The 24,231-nt window shown below is 33.2% G+C and overlaps 1 protein-coding gene across 10 annotated transcripts in view; it reads right to left on the bottom strand.

Moving 5' to 3' along the window:
• ARID4B (AT-rich interaction domain 4B) overlaps positions 1–24,231 on the bottom strand; it is a 119,620-nt gene that overhangs the window by 19,571 nt on the left and 75,818 nt on the right. For 5 of the 10 annotated variants that reach the window (XR_013992681.1, XM_081039491.1, XM_081039489.1 and 2 more), the window contains exons 12-18: positions 21,490–21,562; positions 19,734–19,828; positions 18,737–18,834; positions 17,754–17,997; positions 17,277–17,452; positions 13,163–13,417; positions 46–130 (exon numbers count right to left, since the gene is read on the bottom strand). Coding sequence is in view for 9 of the 10 variants with exons in the window: in XM_081039491.1 (XP_080895617.1) it covers positions 46–130; positions 13,163–13,417; positions 17,277–17,452; positions 17,754–17,997; positions 18,737–18,834; positions 19,734–19,828; positions 21,490–21,562 (1,026 nt within the window). In the remaining variant the exon portion in view is untranslated. The remainder of the gene's footprint in view (positions 1–45; positions 131–13,162; positions 13,418–17,276; positions 17,453–17,753; positions 17,998–18,736; positions 18,835–19,733; positions 19,829–21,489; positions 21,563–24,231) is intronic. The other 5 variants (XM_081039494.1, XM_081039493.1, XM_081039495.1 and 2 more) reach the window with 2 other exon arrangements.

Raw genomic sequence — 24,231 nt, 5'->3', positions numbered from 1 at the left:
TAAAACTTCTTTATATCAGAGCTATGATGAATAGCAAACGCTTACCTTTATTTTCTTCCGATGTTTTATCTTTGGCACATTTTTATCAGCGGGTCTTACTATTTTATCTGCTTTAATCCATTCATCATATCTAAGATTAAAGGAAATTAATATAAATATGCAAAACACATACCATAGAAGTAACTATGCCACATTAAAGAGAAACTCATAAATAGAATAACATTTCAGAACTGGAAAGGACCCTGGAGGTCATTTAATTCAACTTCCTGCTTTAATGCATAAAGCTCCCACGGCCCAAAGACAGAGGTGCGTGACTTGCCCAAGGACATAATGTCAGCTAGAAAGCAAGATGTCTTGACTCCTAGACTAGTACATCTTACTCTGCTACACCAAAGAGACACCAAATCTGTACTGTAACTATTAAGAGAACTAACAATATTTCCTATGCATTTTAAAATTTACATTGTATTGTTCTTAAGCAACAAGTAGGCTTTTTTTTTCTAGATAATCAGGAAGCTAAGGTAATATGTTCCAGTTTTAAATGACACTGTGTGATCAAAGAGCATAGTATTATAATACTACAGACATAGAATTATAACACTAAAATACTTATGGACAATGCAAAATCACCTAGAAAAAATATCTTCTCATAGAATACTAGGAAAGCGTCACTGTGCCAAGTTTTTCAGTATTTGGAGATGCTTCCTACATGTACAGACAGCTGAGAGTCAACAGCTGGGATGGCCCTGCCACTCTGCTGATAGTCTACATGATTTTACAGGGTGCAAATTACTACTGATTGCAATAAAACTATCTCTTTAAAGCAAAAAGAATGACAGTTTATTTTTGTAAAAACTCAGCTAGAAAGAGGAAACATTACAAAGAAATTAACCGCTTTTTATGTTCAAGTTACATACATTCATTGTGGAAAATGGAAAACTCACTGACATTTTTAACTCCAGAACATGAACAACTGATAATGAGCTTTTAAATTAAATGTCCTCATTATTAGAGGCACTAAATGAAGTAATAAAGGCCCTAAGTCAGGAAGCAAATGACTTGGGTCATTATGTGACTAATACATTACATTCCTGCTCCAGAGTAGGCCTAGACGGTATCTGTAACATTGCCCAGCAGTTATACTGGCGGAGCAACCTCTGGCTGCAGGAAAGCTCAGTGCTCAAGCCCCCAAGGGGGGGATGTTTATATCTGCTGGAAGCTGTTGAGGCCACAATGATAATTGAGAGAATGGGGAAGGAATGCAATGAGTTCTAGGAAAGTCTTTATATAATTCCTGCTAACTAGTTATGTGGCACGGTCAGGTTATTCTCAACATCAGACTTAGTTTATTCGGTATAAGAGTGCATTTAAAACAACAACAAAAAAAAAAACCTGTATATCACATATGGTTTTTTGAGGATCAAATATATGAACAGTACTTTGAAACTTTTAAAGCAAATATTATTCTTCTATTAAACACACTCCTTTCGGTATTTATACTGACGCAGTAGCACCTACCTATGTATTTACAGTACTTTTAATTTTCCCATGAATACTGAAAATTGCATTATGCTTGAGAAGAAAGCAATGTATTTCTTTCCAAAATTGAAGTGAAGGTGAAAAATAAACAAAAAAATAGATCCGCTTTCTGCAAAGTTGAATGTGAACTCCTAGAAGTTGCACCTACTCGAATAGTTATGAAAAGCAATGCTACGTACTTTCTTTGGAAGAAAACAAAACAAGCTTTCTATCTTGTTATGAAATGAACTGAAGATGTGCATGATGGCTACGTGTAACACCAATGTAAGCTAAACAAAGATACAATAGTTTTTTTCCACCTTTCTTAACCAGACAATCTATTATGTAGTTTTATAATACCAGACATTTTTACTATCAATAATACTACTACTTAATTCAACTTGGGTTTTTGACATGAATTTTATTTCCAATTAGGGGTAAAACAGTAACTTTCAATGTAAGACTAACACCATGATAGTGTACATTTGTATATTTTACATAGAACACCAAACACATCAAACAAGCAAAAAATAGTTAACTGTCTCCATAGCTAAAATGTTCACTGTGGTAGAGGAAGACTTCTTTATGATTCAGAGATAATATTAATATATGCTGCTTAAATTCTCTTCGGAACAAGGTAGAAGGAACATATACATAAACAAATTAGTGGTTACTGGGAATGGTATGAGCTGATGCCCACTGCCTAAGCTCTACCAGTGTACAGATGCTATATGGTTATGATAAACATTAACTTTTGTGGCTGAAAGCTTTCTGAAAGGGTTTATTGAGCCATATGCTAACCAGGAAAAGGACCAGGTCCTGGGGCGTGGAAACTAAATCACCAGCAGCAGGGATGGATGGAGAAGACAGCGTATCCACCGTCCTGGGGCGGACGCGGCTCTTTTATACAATGAGTTTGGGGAAGAAAGATGTCAGTTGTTTTGAAAGAATTTATATCGGCTGTAGATAGAAGAGGGGGGACAAGATGAAGTGAGGCTACTTTTGGGATAGGTGCATAGCCTATAAGAAAGAAGAGCTTGCTGCCTTTTGGATCCGTTGTGGACAACAGCCCAGAAAGTTCACACGTGGTGGCACCTGGTGGTCAGCTATTCCGCTACTTTCTCTAGATAATTGGGGAAATAGCCACCTGAAAGTTCATTCAAAGTTTCAACAAATATTCAGGAATATTTTTTGGTTTTGACTATAGCTGTTAACTGATTAACCTTTCCTGTCTCTTACTTCCATCATCTGGCCTGCTGTAATTTAGGACATCTCAGAATTTTCCACGTTAGTAATCATTTTCTCCTCCACTATAAAGTAAAAATGGTATGAGAGGACTGGTCATCAGAACTGAAGTAGTGAATTTTGATGTGGAAAAGAGGGTTGGACCAGGAAGGAAACAAACAAGAAAAATTCTGGAATTAGATGAAGCAAACTACATACACTTCTAAAACACCTGAACAGCAGTGATCAAACACTACATTCTTACTATCCCGGATAACAATTTTGTTTTAAAATTATAAAATATTCTTTATGGTTTTAAGAGATTCCTTGGAAAATTCTTTAGGTATGTTTCCTATTGGAATAATTACATGGCAACTTATGGGTCTATAAATATTAACTAATATTATGACTATTATTTGCCTCTTTCTATTCTACTTTCTCAATGTTTTTTGTATGTTTAGGCATTCCCGTGTTCTGACATTATTCTTTTGGATTTTTTTTCTTTTCTCAGCCAAATTTATGCTCTTTTTATAAAATGTAGTAACACAATATTGTTATTGTTATTATAATTAACAGCTTCTAGAACTAGAGCATGCCTTAAAAACCTATCAATTTATTTCACAGATTGAGAAACTCAAATCGTGGAAACAAATTGACCTTGCAAGCTACAGGCTTGTCAAAAAGCACTATGTGGCACATTAGCAGAGAAAGGGAAATGGACTGCTTGTTAAAACCATGTAATAGCAGAGAGATGGTAGAGGGCCTGCCAGGTCCTATTCAGAGTAAGCACACAGAAGAGTAACAGACCAGTAACTGAAAGCCTTATTAAAAATGCACAGTATGAACCAACCCACGATGGGGGGAGAATGGGTGAAAACAATGTGTGAGAATTTTGGTAAAGGGAGCTTTTTTTAAACTACAAATGCCCTTACCAAACACAGGCTGAGACCACTGATATAAACATTAACAAATATTTCAAAACTTAATGAAGTTCTAAATAGTACTTTGGTTGCCTGATTAATCTTACCAAAAAAAAAAAAAAAAAAAGATGATCAGAAAAAGACCACTAACTATAATTGACACTGTATTTTAAAAATAGGAAATGTTTTGTCCCTTTATGTAATTATTTATTAGAGTGTTATTCAACTGTTCTATTTTCTTTACAGAATGCTTTCAAAGAACAGAAAGGAGAGAAATAAATTCATGTGGGGGAAAAAACTGGTGCCCCCAAAAATTACCATTTCCTACAGACACTAAATTATTTAAAACCTCGGTCAATTTAATTTTGATGTTATTAATGCCATTTAAGTAATGGAGGCAAGATTAGTTGGTCAAGATCTCCAATTCCCTATCAAATACCAAAAGTAAAGACCTGAATAAAGGGAATATAGTTCAGAAATACAAGAAAAAGCTGCAGTCAATCCTGTTTATTCTATATAAAGTCAGACTTTTTATACAGTAGTTAATGTATATTAAAGAGACTACACACTACTTTTACTTTAGGCATAAGAGATCAGAAAGTCGTCAATGAAAATAGAAAAAGGAAAATTTAGCTCAAATTCAAATATCATGAATAACAAAAAAATCGAAATTACTGGGAAGTAACAAAGAGCAGAAAATTGCAGCTAAAAATAGAAGACTACAAATATTCCTCAATTTCTCCTTGGAGTACCAAATCAAGGAACAGATCCATTAACCCCTCAAAATAGATTCTTAAAGAATGCAAGAATCTTAATTACTAAGTCAAATATACATTTTTTCGTTTTATAATGCTTCCAGTACTTTCCTCACACATCCCCAAGTACATGGGCATGTTGTTCTTCCCTCAGCTAAAATGGGCGTCCCTGCACAGGGCTCTCCAATATTGCTGATTCTTTTGTAAGTGCCACAGAGGGAATTGAGACAGTAGAGTGCACGTTTTGATGGGGTCTCTCTACTGCGTGGGAAGAACATTACGTAACAGCTATTTAGGGCAACAGGTCTTCAGAGATACCCCTTTCTTGGTAAATGCCTAGATTCCTTAAGGATAGCAGCCCTGTTGCTGTCAGCCCTCATGCTTTATGGTAATATAGCTTGAGAACTAGGAAGGAAATTTAAACTAAGTGGTTGGCCTACGAACAAAATGACTTGCAATTTGAGATCCAAGTAATAGAGTTTTATGAGAACGTTTGAGGAAAATCAGGTAGTTTGGGTTATTGCTATAAACTATCCTCCTGCCTTTACCAGGACTTCAGCTTCAGAAATTATGATCAGAAGAGAGTAATTGGCTGCTTGTGATAAAAGGAAATATAGCCTGCTAGGAAAAGAGGATTGCTAAATTCACTTAAAAACAAATACTTAAAAACAAGACAAATATTGAAATAAATATTAAAAAGAAATTTAAAAATTCTTTGTCTTAAGAAAATGAAGACTAAGTCTGTTAGTGATTAGACCATACTTTTTCCACTCAATTATCAATAAATTCATTGTAATTAATGCATAGAATTTAGTCAAGTATCTTATCTGATATTTAACTAAAGTACTACGGAAAATATCTTCAAAGTATAATAAATACATGACTTATCTGAGAGTATTTCTACTGAGATCATCTAACATTCAGCTAACGATGTATGAGCAACTCATTTAACTTCCCAAGGTCTGCTCCTTCACCTACATAAAATGAAGGAGCTGCACCAGAGGGTCCCTGAAATGAAAAATTCTGTGAAACTCCGAGACTAAAAGTATGTACAAGGGCTGATTCACCCGACAAACTTGCTGGGTACCCATTATATGACAGGCTCTGTGCTGGGCCCTGGTATTCAGCAGTGAATGCAGCACAGCTCCTTCCCTCAAGGAGCTTACAATTAAACAAAGACAATACTGAACAGTAATTACAAAAGGAACAATACAAACCTTCTGAACCTTCTGAAAGAAGAAGCCACATAAATATCTGAATGTTTAAAATGTGTTGAATTAAAATATTTACACAAAACTAGAAGCATCCATTCAGAGACCACAGCATACTTGCTCTCACCATAGAAAAATAGAGTTCCAAAAGAAAGCTTTGATAATTTTTGTGTGGATGTGTTGGCAAATCATCTAAGAAATCATTTAGCAATAATAAAAATGGAAAAGAACGTTAGTGAACCAAGTATAAGATACCAAAATGGTTACCGTCCCCACATCAGTTCAGATTTTGGTTCTTCTTAAACCCAACTAAACCACTTGCAAGGAAATATTATCAGCATATATAATATATACCCAAAAGACATAATCTTAGAGATTAAAAAAAACAGTAATTATATGTAGAATAAAGGTATTCTAAAAATAATATCATAAGCAAAACAAAACTGACGTAATACTTAAAAACTCACTATGTGAAATATGATACAGATTAAAAAGATAAACTAATAATCAACCATCGATTTAAGTAAAATAGTAAAATCATTTGTATTTTGTTTTCTGTAATGGATACTCACTTAATAATTGCTGAACAATACATATTTTATATCTTCCTGACCTATACACAAAAAAGTTAACGTATGCCATAAATTTAGCTTTTAAAATCCTCACATCTAAAGTGAAAATTTTAAGCTATCTTAACAAGGAAAGGAAGTTGTCCCCCTTAATTAAGGAACCATGGGAAACAAGGTATGACACTGTAAGGGGCAAAAGACCAAGTATGATGAAAAGCGGCACTAGTTATTAATTATAAACTTTATAAGCAATTTTACCAATATTTACCTCCTTGCTGAATTTTTTATAATATCTCAATTTACACATATTCCTAATCTGATAAAATATCTAAAGCATAATTTATGAAAAGACCCACTGAACACAATTTAATGCTTTGAGTCATGTACTTAAGATATAACAAAACAAAAAGTATTGTATTGCTGAAAAACTGTAATTGTAATGCCATTAACATTTCATATTCCCACCTCATATAACACTTAAATCCCTATCAAAGACACAGGAATGGTGTTCATCACAATAAAGAAAATAACAGAATGATAGAAACATGAATATTATATAGCATAATCATATTTAAGATTTGACACAACCCCTCCCCCAAACAATGGTATAGTAAATATATCAATTGGTTTTCCTAGAGAAATTAACTCTAAAATGAAACAAAGGTATAGGTCTTTAGGCAGAGGTAATATGTAGTGTTAAGAGTACATCACAGAGCAATGTTATCAGGCTTTATTTAAAAAATACTGCAAATGGTTAGCAACTGTAGCACTCACTGTATTTTGTGACTAAGATATTGACTTTAAAAAGTACCCCAAAAGTTTATTAATAATTGATTAAGCTTAGGGGATTAGTATTTGTGCACATTTAGACAAATATACTGAAGGTACCTGCCAAACTACAAAACCACCAAATGGAACAAATCCAAGTTTATGTTTTACATTAAAAATACCTGCCAATCCACAAAAACTACTAAATGGAAAGGTCCAATTTAGTAAATACTCTAAGTTGAATACACAAAGAAAGAAAAGTCCATTTGAGTGCAAAGATACCTGAATTACTAACCTCTTTTTTTCACAAAATGTTTATTTTCACTTGTACTGAAAAACAGTCAATTCAAAAGTCACTTTTTAAGTAAAAATTATTATGTCCACCTTATTCACTATTTTTAAGCTTTGTTTTAAATTTCTTTACATATATGACTATCTGATACAAAACATTTGCACGATGCAAAAGAATTTTTCACACGAGTGGGAACACATAGCCTTTTGACCGCTACAATACTTTTTAATTTTAATATGCTTTAATCATAAACATAAGTGAATATGCTAGAAGACTGAGAGAAAGGTATGTGGACCTTTAACAACATAGAGGTGTCAAGAGTAGAATGGAACACAGGAGGAGGAGCGTGCAAAGGGGTAGGAAGGCTTGGTGAAAAAGCTTAAGGACGATGTCCCCTTTTACCCACTAAAACAAATTTACAGATATTTACTGGGAAACCATTGTCAAATGCTCTTCACTTATAGTCCTTTAACTTTCACACTATAGAAATAAAGCAATTTCCTAGATTAGCTTGCTTTCCTTTCTACCATTACCAGAACAATTACTTCAAAGAGTAGTTTCTCACTCTCAACCCCATTTTGGCTGCTAATCAGGAGATGGGCTCTGTCTATGACCCAAAAAGGTCATACAAAAGAACTGACTATCATAATCATAGTATATAAAAATTAACTCAAAATGGATCAAAACCTTAAATATTACAGCTAAAACTGTAAAATTCTCAGAAAACATAGGGAAATTTTCATAACACTGGATTTGGTAATTTTTTTTTAGGGTAAAACACCAAAAGCACAAAAAATAAATTGGACTTTATCAAAATTAAAAACTTTATCCATCAAAAGATACTATCAAGAGACTGAAAAGACAATTCTGTGGGTTCACAGAATGGGAGGAAATATTTGCAAATCATATATCCGATAAGGGTTAAAACAGAGAATATATGAAGAACTGCTACAACTTTACAACAAAAAACTAACCAATTCAAAAATGGGCAAAGGCCTTGAATATTCAGACATCTCCCCAAAGAAGACACACAAATGACCAATAAGTACATGAAAATATGCTCAACATCACTAGTTATTAAGCACAGTAAGACACCTACTACGTTCGCTATATTTTTTGAAATGAAAAATGACAAATGTTACCAAGGATATGGAGAAATTGGAACCCTAATACATTGCTGGTAAGAATGTAAAATGGTGTAGCCTCTGCATGACATTCCCCAGGAAATTAAATGTTACCATATACAAAAGAATCAAACAGGCTCCAGTGAGAGCCAGGCCATATCTGTCCCAATCCATTAGCTTCTATATTCTATAGGTAGAACTTTCATAACCCAGTCTTTTGACTTGGATTTTAACTTCTGCTCTACTCCCATTCTGTTGCCAGGAGGTCCAATTAAATTGAGTATTTGTTTACTAGTTATCACATGCCAGGCATATACTGTTCTAGGTGCGGTAATGGACATTAATGGAATGAATATGAAATTGGGATATTTTTCCCCCATGTTTTAAAATTAAATGCACTTTCATAATGTGAAGTAATGTGGTCATGATATTGAAAGCTTGAACATTGGGGAAAAAGAAAAACTACCCACAGTCCTAGGTTGAAATTATCTAGGAGATCAAATCCCTTTGGCTCCAAAAAAAATAATTTAGAAAAATTCAGTATCTGAAAAGTGACTCAAATTTGAACTGGAAAAATAGGAATAGAACGCAAAAAGAAGTTAAAATGGATTTCAGAAGCATAGGAGAAGGGAATAATGAAAAGGGAGAAAACATACAAAGAAAAATGACAGGATGTAAGAAACAAATGATAGGATAATTGAGGAATGATCTCTTAAGCTTTAGAAAGGCAGAAAAGGGAAATAAAACAAGAGAAACAGTTGCAGCTACAACAGCTGGAACCCAAGTAAAAGTACCACAGAAGGAGCGATCAGCTGGAACAAACCCACTGATCATGCAAAGTAATAAGAGGTCAAGAAATAAGGATGGAATCCAGCTAGTTGTGGTCACGGTGACAGTTTTGGAGGTGTGGTGGGGGAAAAAGCCTTGTTGGGATGGGTTTACACTAAAACAAGAGAGAAACTGGTTAACAAGTGTACATAACTCAAACAGTTTCGCTGGGTGGTAATGGAGCAAAGAAATGGCAGAAAACTCAAGTAAGTTTCCTTTTGAGGGGAGAAATAACTGCAGGTCTCTAAGTGGATGGGAATGACTGAGAACAAACGCAGCAAGAATCTGATGATAGAAAAAGGGAGAAAATTTCTGGGCTCAAGTCTTTATATCTAGGCAAGTAGGTATGGCAACTAAGAGACTGCCTTTAGACAGGAGCATGCTGAGTCACCTATGGCTGAAGATGAGAAGGCGAGAATGTGACAGCAGATGCAGGTAATGAGGTTTGTAGTGAAAGTGTAGAAGTTCTCTTCTCATTTCAATTTTCCAATGAGCGTAAAAAGCAAGGTCACCAGCTGAGTGATGATGAGTAAGAGATGCCGGGGATTTGAAGAGATAAGAACAGCATGAAAAATAATTTTTCTGTAACCATGTATGGTGATGGATGTTAACTAGACTTATTGTGGTGATCATTTCACAATACATAGAGAGAAATTAAAACAAGTAGAAGAAACTACTATTAAAAATTACTGGAGCATGACTATAATTTTAAAAAATGTATGGACATGTATTTTTAAGACTAAAAGAGAACATACTACAATCTTAATAGTAATCTTTTTACTTTTATATATTTCCCATTTTTTAAGATCGCTATTTTTAGAAGAGTTTAAAAATATTTATAAAAAAGCAATGACTTACTCCAAGCATGTGGCAACCTAGTAAATTCTAGTTTTGGATAATAGTTTTATATATGGTCATCACCATATCTGAAAAATTCTGCAGCAGTATTATACCATTTATAAGTCATTATATGTTTTAGGATCAAGAGTTCTGGCTATTTCCAGTGAAATTAATGTAAGCATGTAAAAATGTCTTTTTCCTTTCTTTTTTTAAGGATGGCACAGCTAACAGTGGCAGCCCATGTGGGGATCGAGCCAGCAACCTTGGTGTTATTAGCACCACACTCTAACCAACTGAGCTAACCAGCTGCCCCCTAAAAATGTCTTTTTTTCTCTCATATTAAAAACAAATTGGGTCGAATACTATCCTTTGTTCAACAAAAATTAACATTTTCCAGTTGTGAAATAGGGGCAGAAATAAAAATTACATTAATGCAAAGGTTTATACAGCACTTTTTAGAAAAAAGGAATAATGTAGAACTTACAATAAAAACGGTATTTTTTTAAAACTAACATTTTAAGAAAAATTTATTTGTTGGAAAATGTTTCAAAGCAAACAAAACTCACATAAATAGCTCCACATAAAATATTCCAAATTTCTATTGTAATGAATGGTTGCAACTGAAGATAAATCTATTTTCATGAACCTTCATGCATAAATCTTCATTTCTAATTTCACATCTCTTAAGTGTAAATTCAGAGATCAAGCTGAATTTCCCAAAATAAGAAAAAAGTCATAGAGCTGATAAGGATTTGTTGCAGTCCTGATTAGATTAGCTTCAGACCAGCAAAAATCACAAATGATTGCTTATTCACCAATAGGACTCTGTTTTATTATTGCAGAGAGAAAGAGGAATGCTGTTATGTTGACTATAAGAAAATTAACTGCTTAATCTACTGAAGGAAGTACAGTTGTTTTCTCTATGATGCTGGAGAGATCCAACCTATAGGTCTTCACCAAGATGGTAAGTTTTCTTCTTTTCAATGTTCATACCAAATGCTTGAGTTGTCAGGAGTAGATGGCATCCTTCTCAGTGACACAAGCATGTCTTGTTGAACTAGGCCTCGTTTTCCTTTCCGTGTTATTAAAATGTGAACGCCTCAATTTAACATCTTGCCTTACCTGACCCACTGCCCTATCAATTTCAAAGCTAAAATATTAGATGTTCTTTCTACCCTATAAAATCCAAGTGCTCCTAGGGTAGGATACTCTTTCCTTTAGCCAATCTTTCCTTGACAAAACAGAAAGTTGTAACTGGAGAATACTTGTATGAATGTCTCAATTCTTATACATACTAAGCCTCTTCTGTTTAATGAGACAATTAATAAAAAATAATCAAGCCCTGACTACAGTGAAAGCACCTAAATTCTATCCATTCATCACAGAATTAAAAGCATTTTATAAAGGCTACTAGGAAAACCGCCTTCTTATGTAAACTAGCAAAATAACTAAAAGAGAATAACTGAAAAGAGAGGGTAAAAGATGATGTGGCTCATCTATCTTACGGGCATTACTTATTAATTTTTGCTGATTCAATTTTTTCCTAATTTTAAGCTAACATATTCAACATTTACATTTACATCCTGGGCAAAAATGAAACTCCCTCTACATTTATATTTATTAACCTCATTTAATAGTATTAAAATGATTAAATATCAAAGACTGGGCTAAATGTTCTCATAGTAGCTATATCTGACATTTCAAGTATCTTCCTTTGAACATGATCATTAATAGCCAGCCCTTCGGGTGAGAAAAATCATGCACCACAGAAACAGCGTAAGAACCAACAGCCAAAAAGATAAATTACACACGATGTTGAAGTGATAGCTGGAAAAGCTTGTTTCAAGACAACACTGATGATAGGTATACTTAAAATTCAAAACTTTTTTAATCTTGTTGGTTAGAAATAATAAAGAACAAGTCCTAAACAAAACTCCTGAATATTTCCTTATGACTTAAGTTGCTATTTTCTTCCAAACTTCAGAATGGATGAAAATTGTACTTTTCTTAAAATAAGAAAGGTAATCAGATTAGACATGCTTCTAGAGCTTCCTATTGCTGCAAGAGGACAATACAAAATGTACTTTTAAATAAGTATTTTTTTAAGAAAGAGAATCTGCGATGTTTTCTTAGTAACTTCCCAAACAACAGAATACAATTTAAATTGAAAGCATGAGAACTGTATTCCTCCTGAAGACACTAGACACACCATGAAACCACCACTTAAAACTTCTATGTTTAACTTTTCAAAGGCTACAACTCTATCATACGCTATATTTGAAATACAAACGTCAAACATTACAAAATGAATTAAATTTTTCTTAAAAGACATCTAAATGATCAGATCCCAAAACTTTGGATAAAATTCAAATATGAACTTTCTTTGGATAAGCCAAAGGAAACTTGTGTAGGAAGAAAACCTCAGTCATTGAGCACAACCTAAAACCGAACTTCAGTCTTGCCTTTCAGTTCCGGAAGTTCCTTAGGTAAGGAGAAGCCAGAAAGTGCACTCTATTTCAGTCAAACTGACTTGCTTACATTTCAACCATAGTGTTTCAGGCATACCAATAAATTTCGGAGGCTTCTGAAAAAGGCTGTAATGTGGTTGCTGTTGAAGAGGAGATAAGGCCTTGAAATAGCTAAAGCTTAAGAAATCTTAAACTTAAGAACTTTAAAATCCCTGCCTACTGAAGGAAAGGAACATGATGACTTAAGATTACAAAGAAGAGATTACTATGGCAAGGTAGTTGAAAATGCAAGAGAGCAAGAAGTCTGATAATTGACTTAGAGTCATCAAGAAGCTCAAATCTTTCACCTTTTAAAGATTTTTCTATCATTTCACTAATAATGTTTAATCTACATGTGTAACATAAAAAAATTAACTGTAGACTTCAGTTTTCTAAACACTAAGGACACCTTCTACGTATTGAAAACAGGAGGGTAGGAAGTCACTAAACGAGGCATTTACATGCTAAAAACTATGTATTTTTAATATGGTGCTATGACCTCAATTAAAATACTAATAAGCCTATAATTCGTTAATTAAATTTTTAAATAGGAAATTATTTTATAAGTGTTTTTAGGTAGCAATCACTAGCTAAAACTCAAGTTACCTCACATTCCATCCGCAGTAATGCACCAAGTAAAGGACCTCTCCACCTTCGACATCAGAATCTTTAATACTAGCTTCATACATTTTTTGATTTTTCCCTCGTCCATACCGCACTTGGACTTTCATGCCTGGTGGATAGCATTCAAACTCCTCTTCCTCATTGTCGTCATCATCATCTTCATCCTCTTCTTCCTCCTCCTCCTCCTCCTCTTCTGCTTCTTCATCATCTTCATCTTCCTCTTTATTCGTTTCATCTCTTGAAAGGTTTAAAAAATTGCAGTTAATAAAAGACACTTCATAGCTTTTCAGTTCCAAACCACATAAACTGATAAAAATTGTGGCTGTGATTGTTCCGGGAACAGCAGATTCCACGTGTATGAAAATCTGATTTTAATATTAAAAATTAAAACTGTATAAGACGACCATGGTTACAGAAAGATACACTTAGAGAAAATAAACACTGGAAAATAAGTGCATTAAAAGAAAATCTCCAACAGTCAGAAGAATAGAAGTTATGCTGAACAGCAAGAAACTAGCACGATCGACTATAACAATTCTCATGTTTTATTATGAAAGTGTTTCACATCTCAGTTGACAAAAACAAAAGTCATTATACCTCATGACCATTTTCTGACTAAAAATTCTTTTTCATTCAAATATTTCCAACCTCAGGATGTTTAAAACAAAAATTTTACTACACAACGGTTAGTCTTAACCTTTAAAGGTACTCCAACCAAATTTTCAAGTGTTTTACTAAAGTAAACTATTATTTTAGTTTTCCAAGGAATATTCAACTAACTTCACATTAATATCACAGTAAGTTTTTTCTCTCTATTCTTCTAAACGTCACCACAATTTCTGCTTTCTTGACCACGTATTTACTGAAACTCTTCTCTACCAATTCTCTCAACTTTAAAGTTCCAAATGAAACTAAAAGTTAAACCACTCAGAAGCGGCACTGCAAACATTTTGTTCTCGATATCATGTACTTTCTGAAATTGAACATTCAATTCACTTTATATTAGGAACAAGTCTGTATTAAACAAGTTGGAGAAAATCTCAAATTATCAATCTTTTTAAGCACTAGAATAAAAAAAACCTTCAGCACAAAATTCTCGACTATATTTAGTTAAGTTTGTATCTGCTCTGCAGTTATGTCGATACTTATTACAACAGTTTTCTATTAAAAAGAATCCATCAGTTTTACAGCTGACAAATGAATAAACACCATAAAACAGAACCAAAGGACCGCTAAGTAATTAAGCTTTAACAGCTAAGTAATTAAGCTTTAAAAGTTAATAGAAATAATATTTATATAAATATTAGTATACCTCCACTGATCATTTCTAATATGCAACATTTTTTGAAATAACATATTTTATCATTCCTAACTATGCAATTATATAGGCAACAAAAATAATCTATAGTGATACAAGTAGCGCTTTAATGCTTTTTTATTCTCCTACCACTTTCCTTCTATATAGTGAGGCGGAAGGGATGAAGGAAAACGTAACAGACTTGTGAAATTAAGTCTGAGTAGACAAAAGTACCAAATGTGTCAATTTCCTCTAAAATAAATCACCCAGTCTACAAGATTCTCAAGAATTATTCCTATTTTAAAGAGTCACCTATAGTCAAATGAATAGGTACTTAAAAATTAAAACCTAAATGAAATCAGACGTAATCTGAGATTAAAAAATATGAACTCTTGTATTGAAAATACATTACATTTCTATGAAATAATTATTAGTACAGCTAAAATATCTAAGAAAGTATGAGTATTATGGATAATAAACTATTAACAAATTTAAATGTTTTATGTGTATAAATATATATGTACTACTCATATACAAAAATTAAAAGTTAAAATATCAGGGAGAAAAGGAAGTGTACTGGGGTGGCCACAATAAGAGATTTATTATGCACTGAAGAGATTTATCATGCACTCCTGAATCATCATGTAAAAGAGGAAATATAGAATAAAAAGTAAATTTTTTAAAAATTAAAATAAACTCTAAGCTGTATCTTACATTATACAATGTGTTGCACACAACTGGTAAATGTCAATAACAGCAAACACAACCCTACTTTAAGTGATAGGCAGGATGATCTTTATTTAATCTGGAATAAAAACCTAATACTCTGCATTAGTAAAGCAATCAAAATTAAAATTTCACATGTAATACCAACTTCAGACCCAAACCAAATGAAAGTCACATAAGTAATATACTGAAGAAGCAACACAATTAGTGGCAAATATTCTATTTCTTTCTCTAAGAATTCAGTGGCAAAATCAGAGGTAATAGCACTATTCCAGGCAGGACATAAAATGCCAAGAATGACAGCCTCTGAAAATATAAAATCCAACCAGCATACAGGTTAAAGAAATTCTCTCTTTCTCTCGCTCACTAATATATTTTTAAAAACTCTATTTTGGAAAACCAAATGTACCAGGAAGGATTTCTCATCTGAATTCTCAAAGAAGTATCAGATTTTCCCAGTTTGATGCTACACTCCTTACAATGAAACAAATTAAAACAATAAATAAAAGCTACGATTTATTAATATTTACCATGGGCCAGGCACTGAACAGACATTTTAGATAAATTAACTTAAAAATCTCCCATACCTGGAATATGGAGGAAGGACACTGAAAATCTTGGAAGTAGCTAATTAAAGTTTACATACTATAAAAATACTTATGTATTAATTCTTTATGGTTGTAGAATTTTCTCTTGCACTGATCTAATAAAATTCAGAAATCAATATTGGACATTCCTAACACAAAATGCTTCTAAAGAACATCTACCAAATTAGGGCAAGCCAGGCAGGATAATTTCAGTTTGTGGTAGGATACATTTATAGATATCTGTAGTAAGTAAAAATGCCATATAATTGAATAATTAAATGAATTTATAAAAAGCTACAAAATACATTTTATACTATAAAATAAGCTCTTTAAAGTATCCATTTGAAAAATTAAGATAATTATTAGTAACAAAGAGAAAATACAGGCTTATCAGAGTGCCTTCCACACAGTAGCTGCTCCAGAAATATGTACAGAGTTTTTTTAGGCAGAAAACTGAATCCTAAATTTATCAATTGTTGAAAGAGTCTCCAGTAGCACCACGGAATACTTCAAATATACATTTACAGACAAAGAACTCTAACCAAGTATAATGAACACTTATAATGTATTCATCTAAACCCAGTTTTTTTTCTTCCATATTTATTTGCATGCTGAGGCCAAAGTTTCAAAACACTAAAATGATCAAGAGATTTTGGGCCAAAAGCTGAATACTTACTAAGTTTCTTAATAGTTGAAATAAATTCCAACAGCAAGAAGGAATACTTGAAATAAAAATTAGTACACACAGATATATAACAAACACCTTTTATGATATTCATCTAAGCGTGGGTTTTTTTCCTCCTCCCTGCTTGGCTTCATGCTGTGGGCAAATTTCAGAAAACTACTAAAATGATCAAAAAAATATTTAGCTGTACTTATCTAAATGGATCACTAACAATGGGGATGTTTATGATTTTTAAACCCTCATAAACAGGATGAGACACCAAAGATCACCTATAAAATTCCCGGGTCCACTGGTAGTGCATAAATTACATTGCTAAATAATTCATCATTCCAAACTAACCAAAACAAGTAAATAAAATGCAACATAACAATTTTGGTCTTTTAAAAATGAATTATTAGCACTTTTCCATTCTTATTTTTTGCTAAAGAAATAAATACAACTCTCAAAGTCTATAGCCAACATGCCATCTACAAAACATTGGAGAAAGCCATCTTCCCAAATGTGTATTATCTGTTTACTCAGCAGAGCTTAATGCAGTAAGAAGTACTTTTCTCAAGTTCAAAATTTTATGAATTTCCATGATGAGAGCAAGAAGAATGAATTAAAAATATCCTTTGCTACAAATTTAAATTAGCAGGGTCTCTGAATGAGGCAAATGCTATTTATGTAATAAATGCAAATCATTCAATTATTCTGTATTTTGTCAATCAAATTTAGATTCATACATACACACACATACAAAGAGCAAATTACAAAAATTCACTCAGCCAAAATGCATCTAACCAAAAACGAATTTCTTACCCAGATTTTGCTTTTTCTTCTTCAGCTTCTACCTTTATGCTGAGGGATTCATCTACCCCAGTTGTCACATCATCTTTATCTTCCAGATTTTCATTTTCTTCTGTTTTTTTCATGTTCACTTCTTTTTCCTGATCAGTTTGTGTAGGTATAGATTCTAATAAATTCTTTTTACTTCCCTAGAAAAAGATCAGAGGAACTAAACCAACAAAAGTAAAAACTGTCAACCTAATTCCATGATCTAATTGTTAGCAAAAGGAGGTCTAACCAAGCTAATATTGAGTAAGTTATTAATTAACAAACTCCTACCGTTCCTACACTAGGCAAAAATAGCAAACAGCTATTTTAAACACAAAAACAGCACTTACTGAAGAAAATGCACAAATAATAAAATATAAAATTATACAAAAATGAACTATAAAAACTTTACAAAGGATGTAGAAAATGTACCAAAGAAGGCAAAGGATATATATGATTTACCGGAGAGGGTTTAATATTTTCCTTTCTTTCAATGTCATCTTCAGTAGGCTTTTCTTCTTTTGGTACTATCTTCTCCTCCTCTTCAATCTTTATTTCTTTGATCTCTGGTTCATTTTCTTCCTTAACTTTTATTTCTTTTACATTTTCACACTCCTTACATGGTTTGTTAGCAACTTTCTCTGGCAATGCCATCTGAAACTCAATATTGGCCGATCTACAGTACTCCTCAAAACCATATAAGTATCTAGAAACATGAAGAGAAATTACATTTGGGAAAACATTTTAAAATATTACTGTAGTGACTTTTTTTGAATGCGTTCATTTAAGTTCTCAGATACTGAGTCATATTAATATTTTAATTTATTCTAGTTCAATTCTTCCCAATCTTTTTAACCTAAACAGAAACATATTTCAAAGAAAGAAATTCACTAAAAAAAACTATGCTAAAAGTGAAAAGACAGTCATAATCTTAAATATAGTAATGGCAACAATAGCAGCTATTGAAAGTATTAATAATAGCACTTATTTGTTAAGCACTTCTTATATGCCAGGCACTGGGCCTCTTAGTACATGTGAAATCTCATTTAATCTTCATAGTAATCCTATGAAGCAAACAGTATTATCCCATTTTACAAACGAGGAAACTGAGGCTTAGAAGAACAAACAAATGGTCCAAAGGCACCACAAGCCAATAACTGGCAGACTCAGGATTCAAATTTGGGTTTCTTTGACTTTTAAAACTTCAGCATTTTAACTTCTACATAGCACTTTTCAAATGTAGTTGGCCACAAAAACTGTCTTCACAGGATCCCTCATAGATTGAATATTTATAGAATACACTCTAGAAAATGCTTTATTATAGAGTGATTAGTAAAAATTTCTGATTTCTTCTTAGAAGAAACAATTAGCCTCAGTTATGTGATGAATTCCATCCTGCTCTCTACATAAAATACTGCATAGCTATATCAAGTACACTGACTTACTTTTTATAAGCACACTTAACATTGTATCCTGCAGCTGAATTTAAGACAGGAATGCCAAGATCTTGGTAGACTTGCTTCCAAACAGCTCCACTTTCAATCTAATGGACAAAGTGAAATGAAAACTCCCAAATTAAAAGGTAGGAATATAATAAAATTTTGATAAATATAGTATATATAAATATATATTTACTGACTCTAGTCTCAAAGGAATGAAAAATACCAATCTCAACATATTCTAAATAAAAAATTTGGTTTACGACAATATTTTAAAGGAAGTTTTAGTATTCTAACAAATCTCAGAGAATTACAAATGTTGAAATATTAGACCATTTGACTAATAAACCCTGCTATAGTAAATAAGAAAATAACCAAGTTCCTAAATCAAAATTTGTAATGACAAACAGATATTTTTAAACGACGTATCATTTGCCATAAAACTTACAAGCTAATAAATCAAAGCAGTTCTATGGATCTTACTAAAGCATTTTATTCTACAGAATGTTTTTCCCTGTCTTAATCAAGTACCATACATCCTGACAACTTTTAGATAATTTCTTCAGTTCAACAGAGATTTTCTGCATGTTTATACATATACAAACATAAATTATATGTTTTATATGTATCAGGGGCCGTGGAAGAAATTAAGAATATTAATTAGGAATATTTTTAAGAAATTAAGAATATGAAGACAGATCCCTGCTCCTAAGGACTTTATAGTCTAGTGGAAAAGAGACATAGGAAAAAAAAGAATTGTCACTGATGGTTTTACTGTAACAGATATACATACACAGGTGGTTTATGAAAGTTTGACAAACAATGTTAAGTCAGAAAGCTCATTTTAGAAACCTTTAAATTTAAATTTGGTCTGAGGAAGCCAGCTCTGTTTCTAACTTGTACTTTCCATTTCTTTTCCTTCTTAGACTGTTTAAATGGATACTTTTAGATGAGAAAACATGTTGCCTGAAAAACACGTTTCACTTTTGAATGTAATACTTACATTATCAAATCCTCCAAGTTTGTGTACAAGTCTGAATAACTTAAAGAGATTCAAATTTCGATATCCAAGCACAGGTCGTTTGTTAATTGGTGTTCCTGTTAAGGAAAACACAAAGTATATTAAGCTACATTTTTTAATTTAAAACTTCAAAAGATTTAAATATTACCATCAAATATAGTGTAAAATATATATATGAGAAAAAAAATCCCTTGTTAATCAAAAAGATGTCTACTACTTAAGCCAGAGTACTACCACTACTTTAAAATTTCATTAAAATTTTTTTCCTCACACCAGATTTTTGAAACCATGCATGATTTCATGCCACTTTCATTCCCTTGATGAATAAAAGAATAAATACCAAAGAAAGCAAAATAAAATGCCAACAAAACAAAATTTTTAAAAATCAGGGAAACAAAGTTTGGTAGAACTGAAGAAAGTGTTGGGATAACTGATGGGCCACTCCTTCGCAATGAGTTATTTTTATACTTCTTTGTATTTTACTAATTTACTACTACTGTAAGTGATTCTATCCATTTTTTTTTTATACTAACATGGGGGGAAAAACTCAAACCTTTAAAAAGCGGTAGAGGAAATAATAGGACAGAGACACGCAACCTATGGCCCTTTCCAAAAAATATATGACTGGCATAATCATATTTAATCACTCTTTTCTAATATTAGATTTTGTTCATTTTCTTTACTTTTTTATTTATGTTATCCTAAGCCTAAGAAACAGCCTACCCTCTTAGGCCAAACCTCTATTCATACAAAGAAATAACACAGGAATCAAGGACATTTTATATTACAGAATAAAAAGATAATTACATTGTAGCAGCCACTATCGTTTATGAGAACAAAAGACAAACAGCGAAATGTATTCATTTAGAAATACAAACAATGATTTAAAAATCATTAATTCCTAGAGTATAGTACTATTTCCAAATATTATTCATTCATTTCTCGAGCTAGACAGCTTTCTGCCTCTCCCTATTTCCTTCCCTTGCTAGCATCTTCCCAGGAAAGGAGAAACCATACTCTGAACAGCAAATAAGCAAGAGAGTTGTTACCGGAGGACGAGGTCCATCACTGTAAATGAAAGGTTAGCACTCATTTCTCTTTCCCCCAATCCTTGCATTTCTTTAATGACATTAGGCAGATTCAATAAGCTAAGCCAAGGTTCACCTCGAGACTTTGTCACCGTTCTATTTCTGGCTCTCTATGGATGGGTTAACTCTCTCCTTAGTTCTGTGTGGCTGGGTCACCTTAGAGTGTGGTTTCCTCTTCCTATTCTCAATCTCTCTCACACACACACCCTAGGCATACACACCCTAGGCAATCTCACACCCCCACCTAGGGAATCTCACACTCCCCCAGGCAATCTCACTCACCCCCTAGGCATACCAAACTGATTTTGGAGAAGGAGGCCTGTACTAGAGGCATCTATGTAGGTGCAAATACAGTGTCACTATGATTCCATTCTACTGCTGTTCCCTTGTATGAGTTCTTTGGGGTCCCACGGCTGAGGGGGTAGATACACAAGACAGAATATAAGCATTTATGGAAGCATGGCCACAATATTCAAAATACTGTCCGATTCCTCTTTCCAGTTCCTATGTGACAGAGCTAGGTGTACGTAATACTGGCAACCAAAAAGACATCCAGTGATATAAAACTTACTAAACAGAACTATTATTTTTAAAATATTAACTATATGATAACTACAAAACTAATGCTGAATAAAAGAAAAAACACTCACCTCTATCCTCCATAAATTTGTACAACTGCTGAAGAAAATTCTCCCTTTCTTCTGGAAATGGTTCTATTTCTTCCTAATTTTAGTCACAGAAGAATAGAGTATTATTTTCCTCAGTGAAGCATTTTAATAATGCAAACAGATTTCCTACCAACAGCAAAGACTAATACTAAAATATTTCAAAGGCTTTTTAACAAATAAAAATTATTTCTTAATACTAAGCTGTTCAAAACTGGAAAAGTCTAGACATTTTATGCTTTATAGACGAATATGTCCAAAAAGGTATCTCAATAGTGACAACCACAATTGTAAATTCTCATGTAAAAAATGAAACTAGCAAGATGGTTCATGAACTTTTTACCGGATAATAGATTCTTTAAGTTAGGTTCTCAGGCTCAAGAAGACCTACTCTCACTTGTATTCAACTGGGTCAGGGTTTAACATCAAAACGGACTCTATTATTGCTCCTCAAGGAACGATACAAGAGTGGATCCCATTAGCTCTAACTACAAATATCCTTCCTCACACAGAGCCCCACTGTATAGGACTTAAGCTTATAAAAGCAGTAAATGTGGGGAACAAGCTTAATCTACAATACCTGAAGATTCAGACTTAGGAAAATCTTCAAGTACTAAAATAGTTCACCGACTTATCAACTACAGGGGAAGGACTAGCTTCTTGCTGCTGTGGCCAGGGCTGTGGCAGTAGGGAGTGGGCCTGAAGCAACCTGCTAGGAGCAGGGTCGTAGGTGAGACTGAGGAACTCGCCTATTCAGTGACTATCATCCATTCAACAAACATTTAATGAGCACCAGTAAGTGTAGGCACTGTGTTAGGTGCTGAACCAAATGAAAGAAAAATAAGTGATGGAGCCTGCCTTTACAGAACATGATTAGGAGTAATTGCAGAAAAGTGACTCCAAATATACACCAAGGCTTTACAGTAACTCTAGCTGAGGCAAATGTATTAATATTTCTAATATTAAGTCAGGAGCATACTTGTCAACTTACAGTCTACATAAATCATTTTAATTTTAAAAATCATGTGTCTAATGCCATTGTTTGAATGAGATTTGCCCTTTTAAAAGCTAGCAGAGCAGAGAAGGCAAGTTATAAACAAAAACCCAGGTTGATAAACTATTGGGTTTGCTACTGTAGCTGGGCAGAGAAGAATGACAATTATTAATTTGCTTGTATTTCTCAATTTAAACATGGTCCACGTACGTTCGGTTTTGGTTAGATAGTCAGATGTAAGTCTGAGTAAATTTATTTTCAAGATATTATCTTAAATGTCACCATGGTACAGTATCTGACTTTCATAAACTGCCAAATTTCTTCCTGTTGCAAAATTTTAAGTGAAGTTTATGTTTAACATAAGAAAATATTTAAAAACTGGAAACCAGATTTGCTTTTACAAAAACATTTGGAAAACACAAATCCAAACAACAAAAGTTTGGTAACTAACATTTATATTAATCATCTGTTACATGTTACACACTATGACAGACACTATCAGTGTGAGAACCAGTAAGACCATGTCTGTACCCTTGAGGAGCTTACAGATTAATAGGGGAGAAAACAGACATAAATAAATGTATGTATTTGAACACGAACACACACACGTACAAGGAACAGTAGTTCAGACTGACCAATGGAGTGATTAACTTTCCTGAGGTGAGAAATGAGATGGTTCACAGAAGGTTTCCCTTTACAACAGTGCCTGAACAGAAAAGCGTGCCAGGCTGAGTAGGGGTGGGAAGGGAAGGGCACTGTAGGCAGAGGTACTGGTATGTGCAAAGGTATGTAGAAGGAAGGTATGTGATTTGATATTGCTACAGCATAAAGTCCCAAGTGGGAGGCCAAAGCAAGAAAGGTGACGGGGGAAAAAGGCAGGGGCTAGAATACAAGTGAAGTTTGACCTTTAGAGTGATGATAACCCACTGAGGCGGTTTTAAGCAAGGGACTGATTTCTCCTTTTAGCATTTTAAATAGAAAAGTCAGTGGGGGTGAAGACTGAAGCCAGGGACAATTTTATACTACACATTGTCATTACGGATCACTGTATCATAAAACGTAACTCAAACAATCCTATTTCATTAATAGTTGTTTACTACAGTTAAATGGCAGAATTTCATAACTTACTTAAAATATGACATATTGACATTAACTTATTATTCTGAAAAGATTAAATGCAATTCACCCATGATCAAACATAGTAGCCTTCACTCTCTGTACCTCTCACCCGATTACTTTCATGAAGTTGTTCAACAAATCAGTAAAGAGTACAGTGGTACAATGTCACCAATAATATCATAGACATCTTTTCTTGGTACTTGTCACTGCTAGACTTGTCACTAGCTACAATAAAATCTAAAACTTCAGCTTCCTGATCCATATAAACTCAACAGATGATATATTCTATGCTCTTTTAGGTATGTCAATAAAATATGTAGCTGTAAACATTGTATGAGGCGACAGCTGTCTACATGATGGTGAATTGTACTTTTGCTTGATTAGGTGGGTATTTCCTTAATTATCTGATAAACCAAAAACACAGCAAGATTAAGAAACATTTGTAAGGTTACTGGGATAACTATACTTAATATTTTTTCATTTCACAAGACCATATTTTAAGGTAAGCAAGAAAACTACTTTATTATGTTGAGTATCACAAATACAATTTCATTACTAAATATTTTTTTACTAGTTTCCAGTGTACAAAACATAGTGATCAGACATTTACATAC

This window comes from Rhinolophus hipposideros (genome assembly GCF_964194185.1).
Source record: "Rhinolophus hipposideros genome assembly, chromosome: 26".
NCBI lineage: Eukaryota > Metazoa > Chordata > Mammalia > Chiroptera > Rhinolophidae > Rhinolophus > Rhinolophus hipposideros.
The sequence above is the reverse complement of the archived record's forward strand: the minus strand, read 5'-3'. Positions and strand labels throughout refer to the sequence as shown.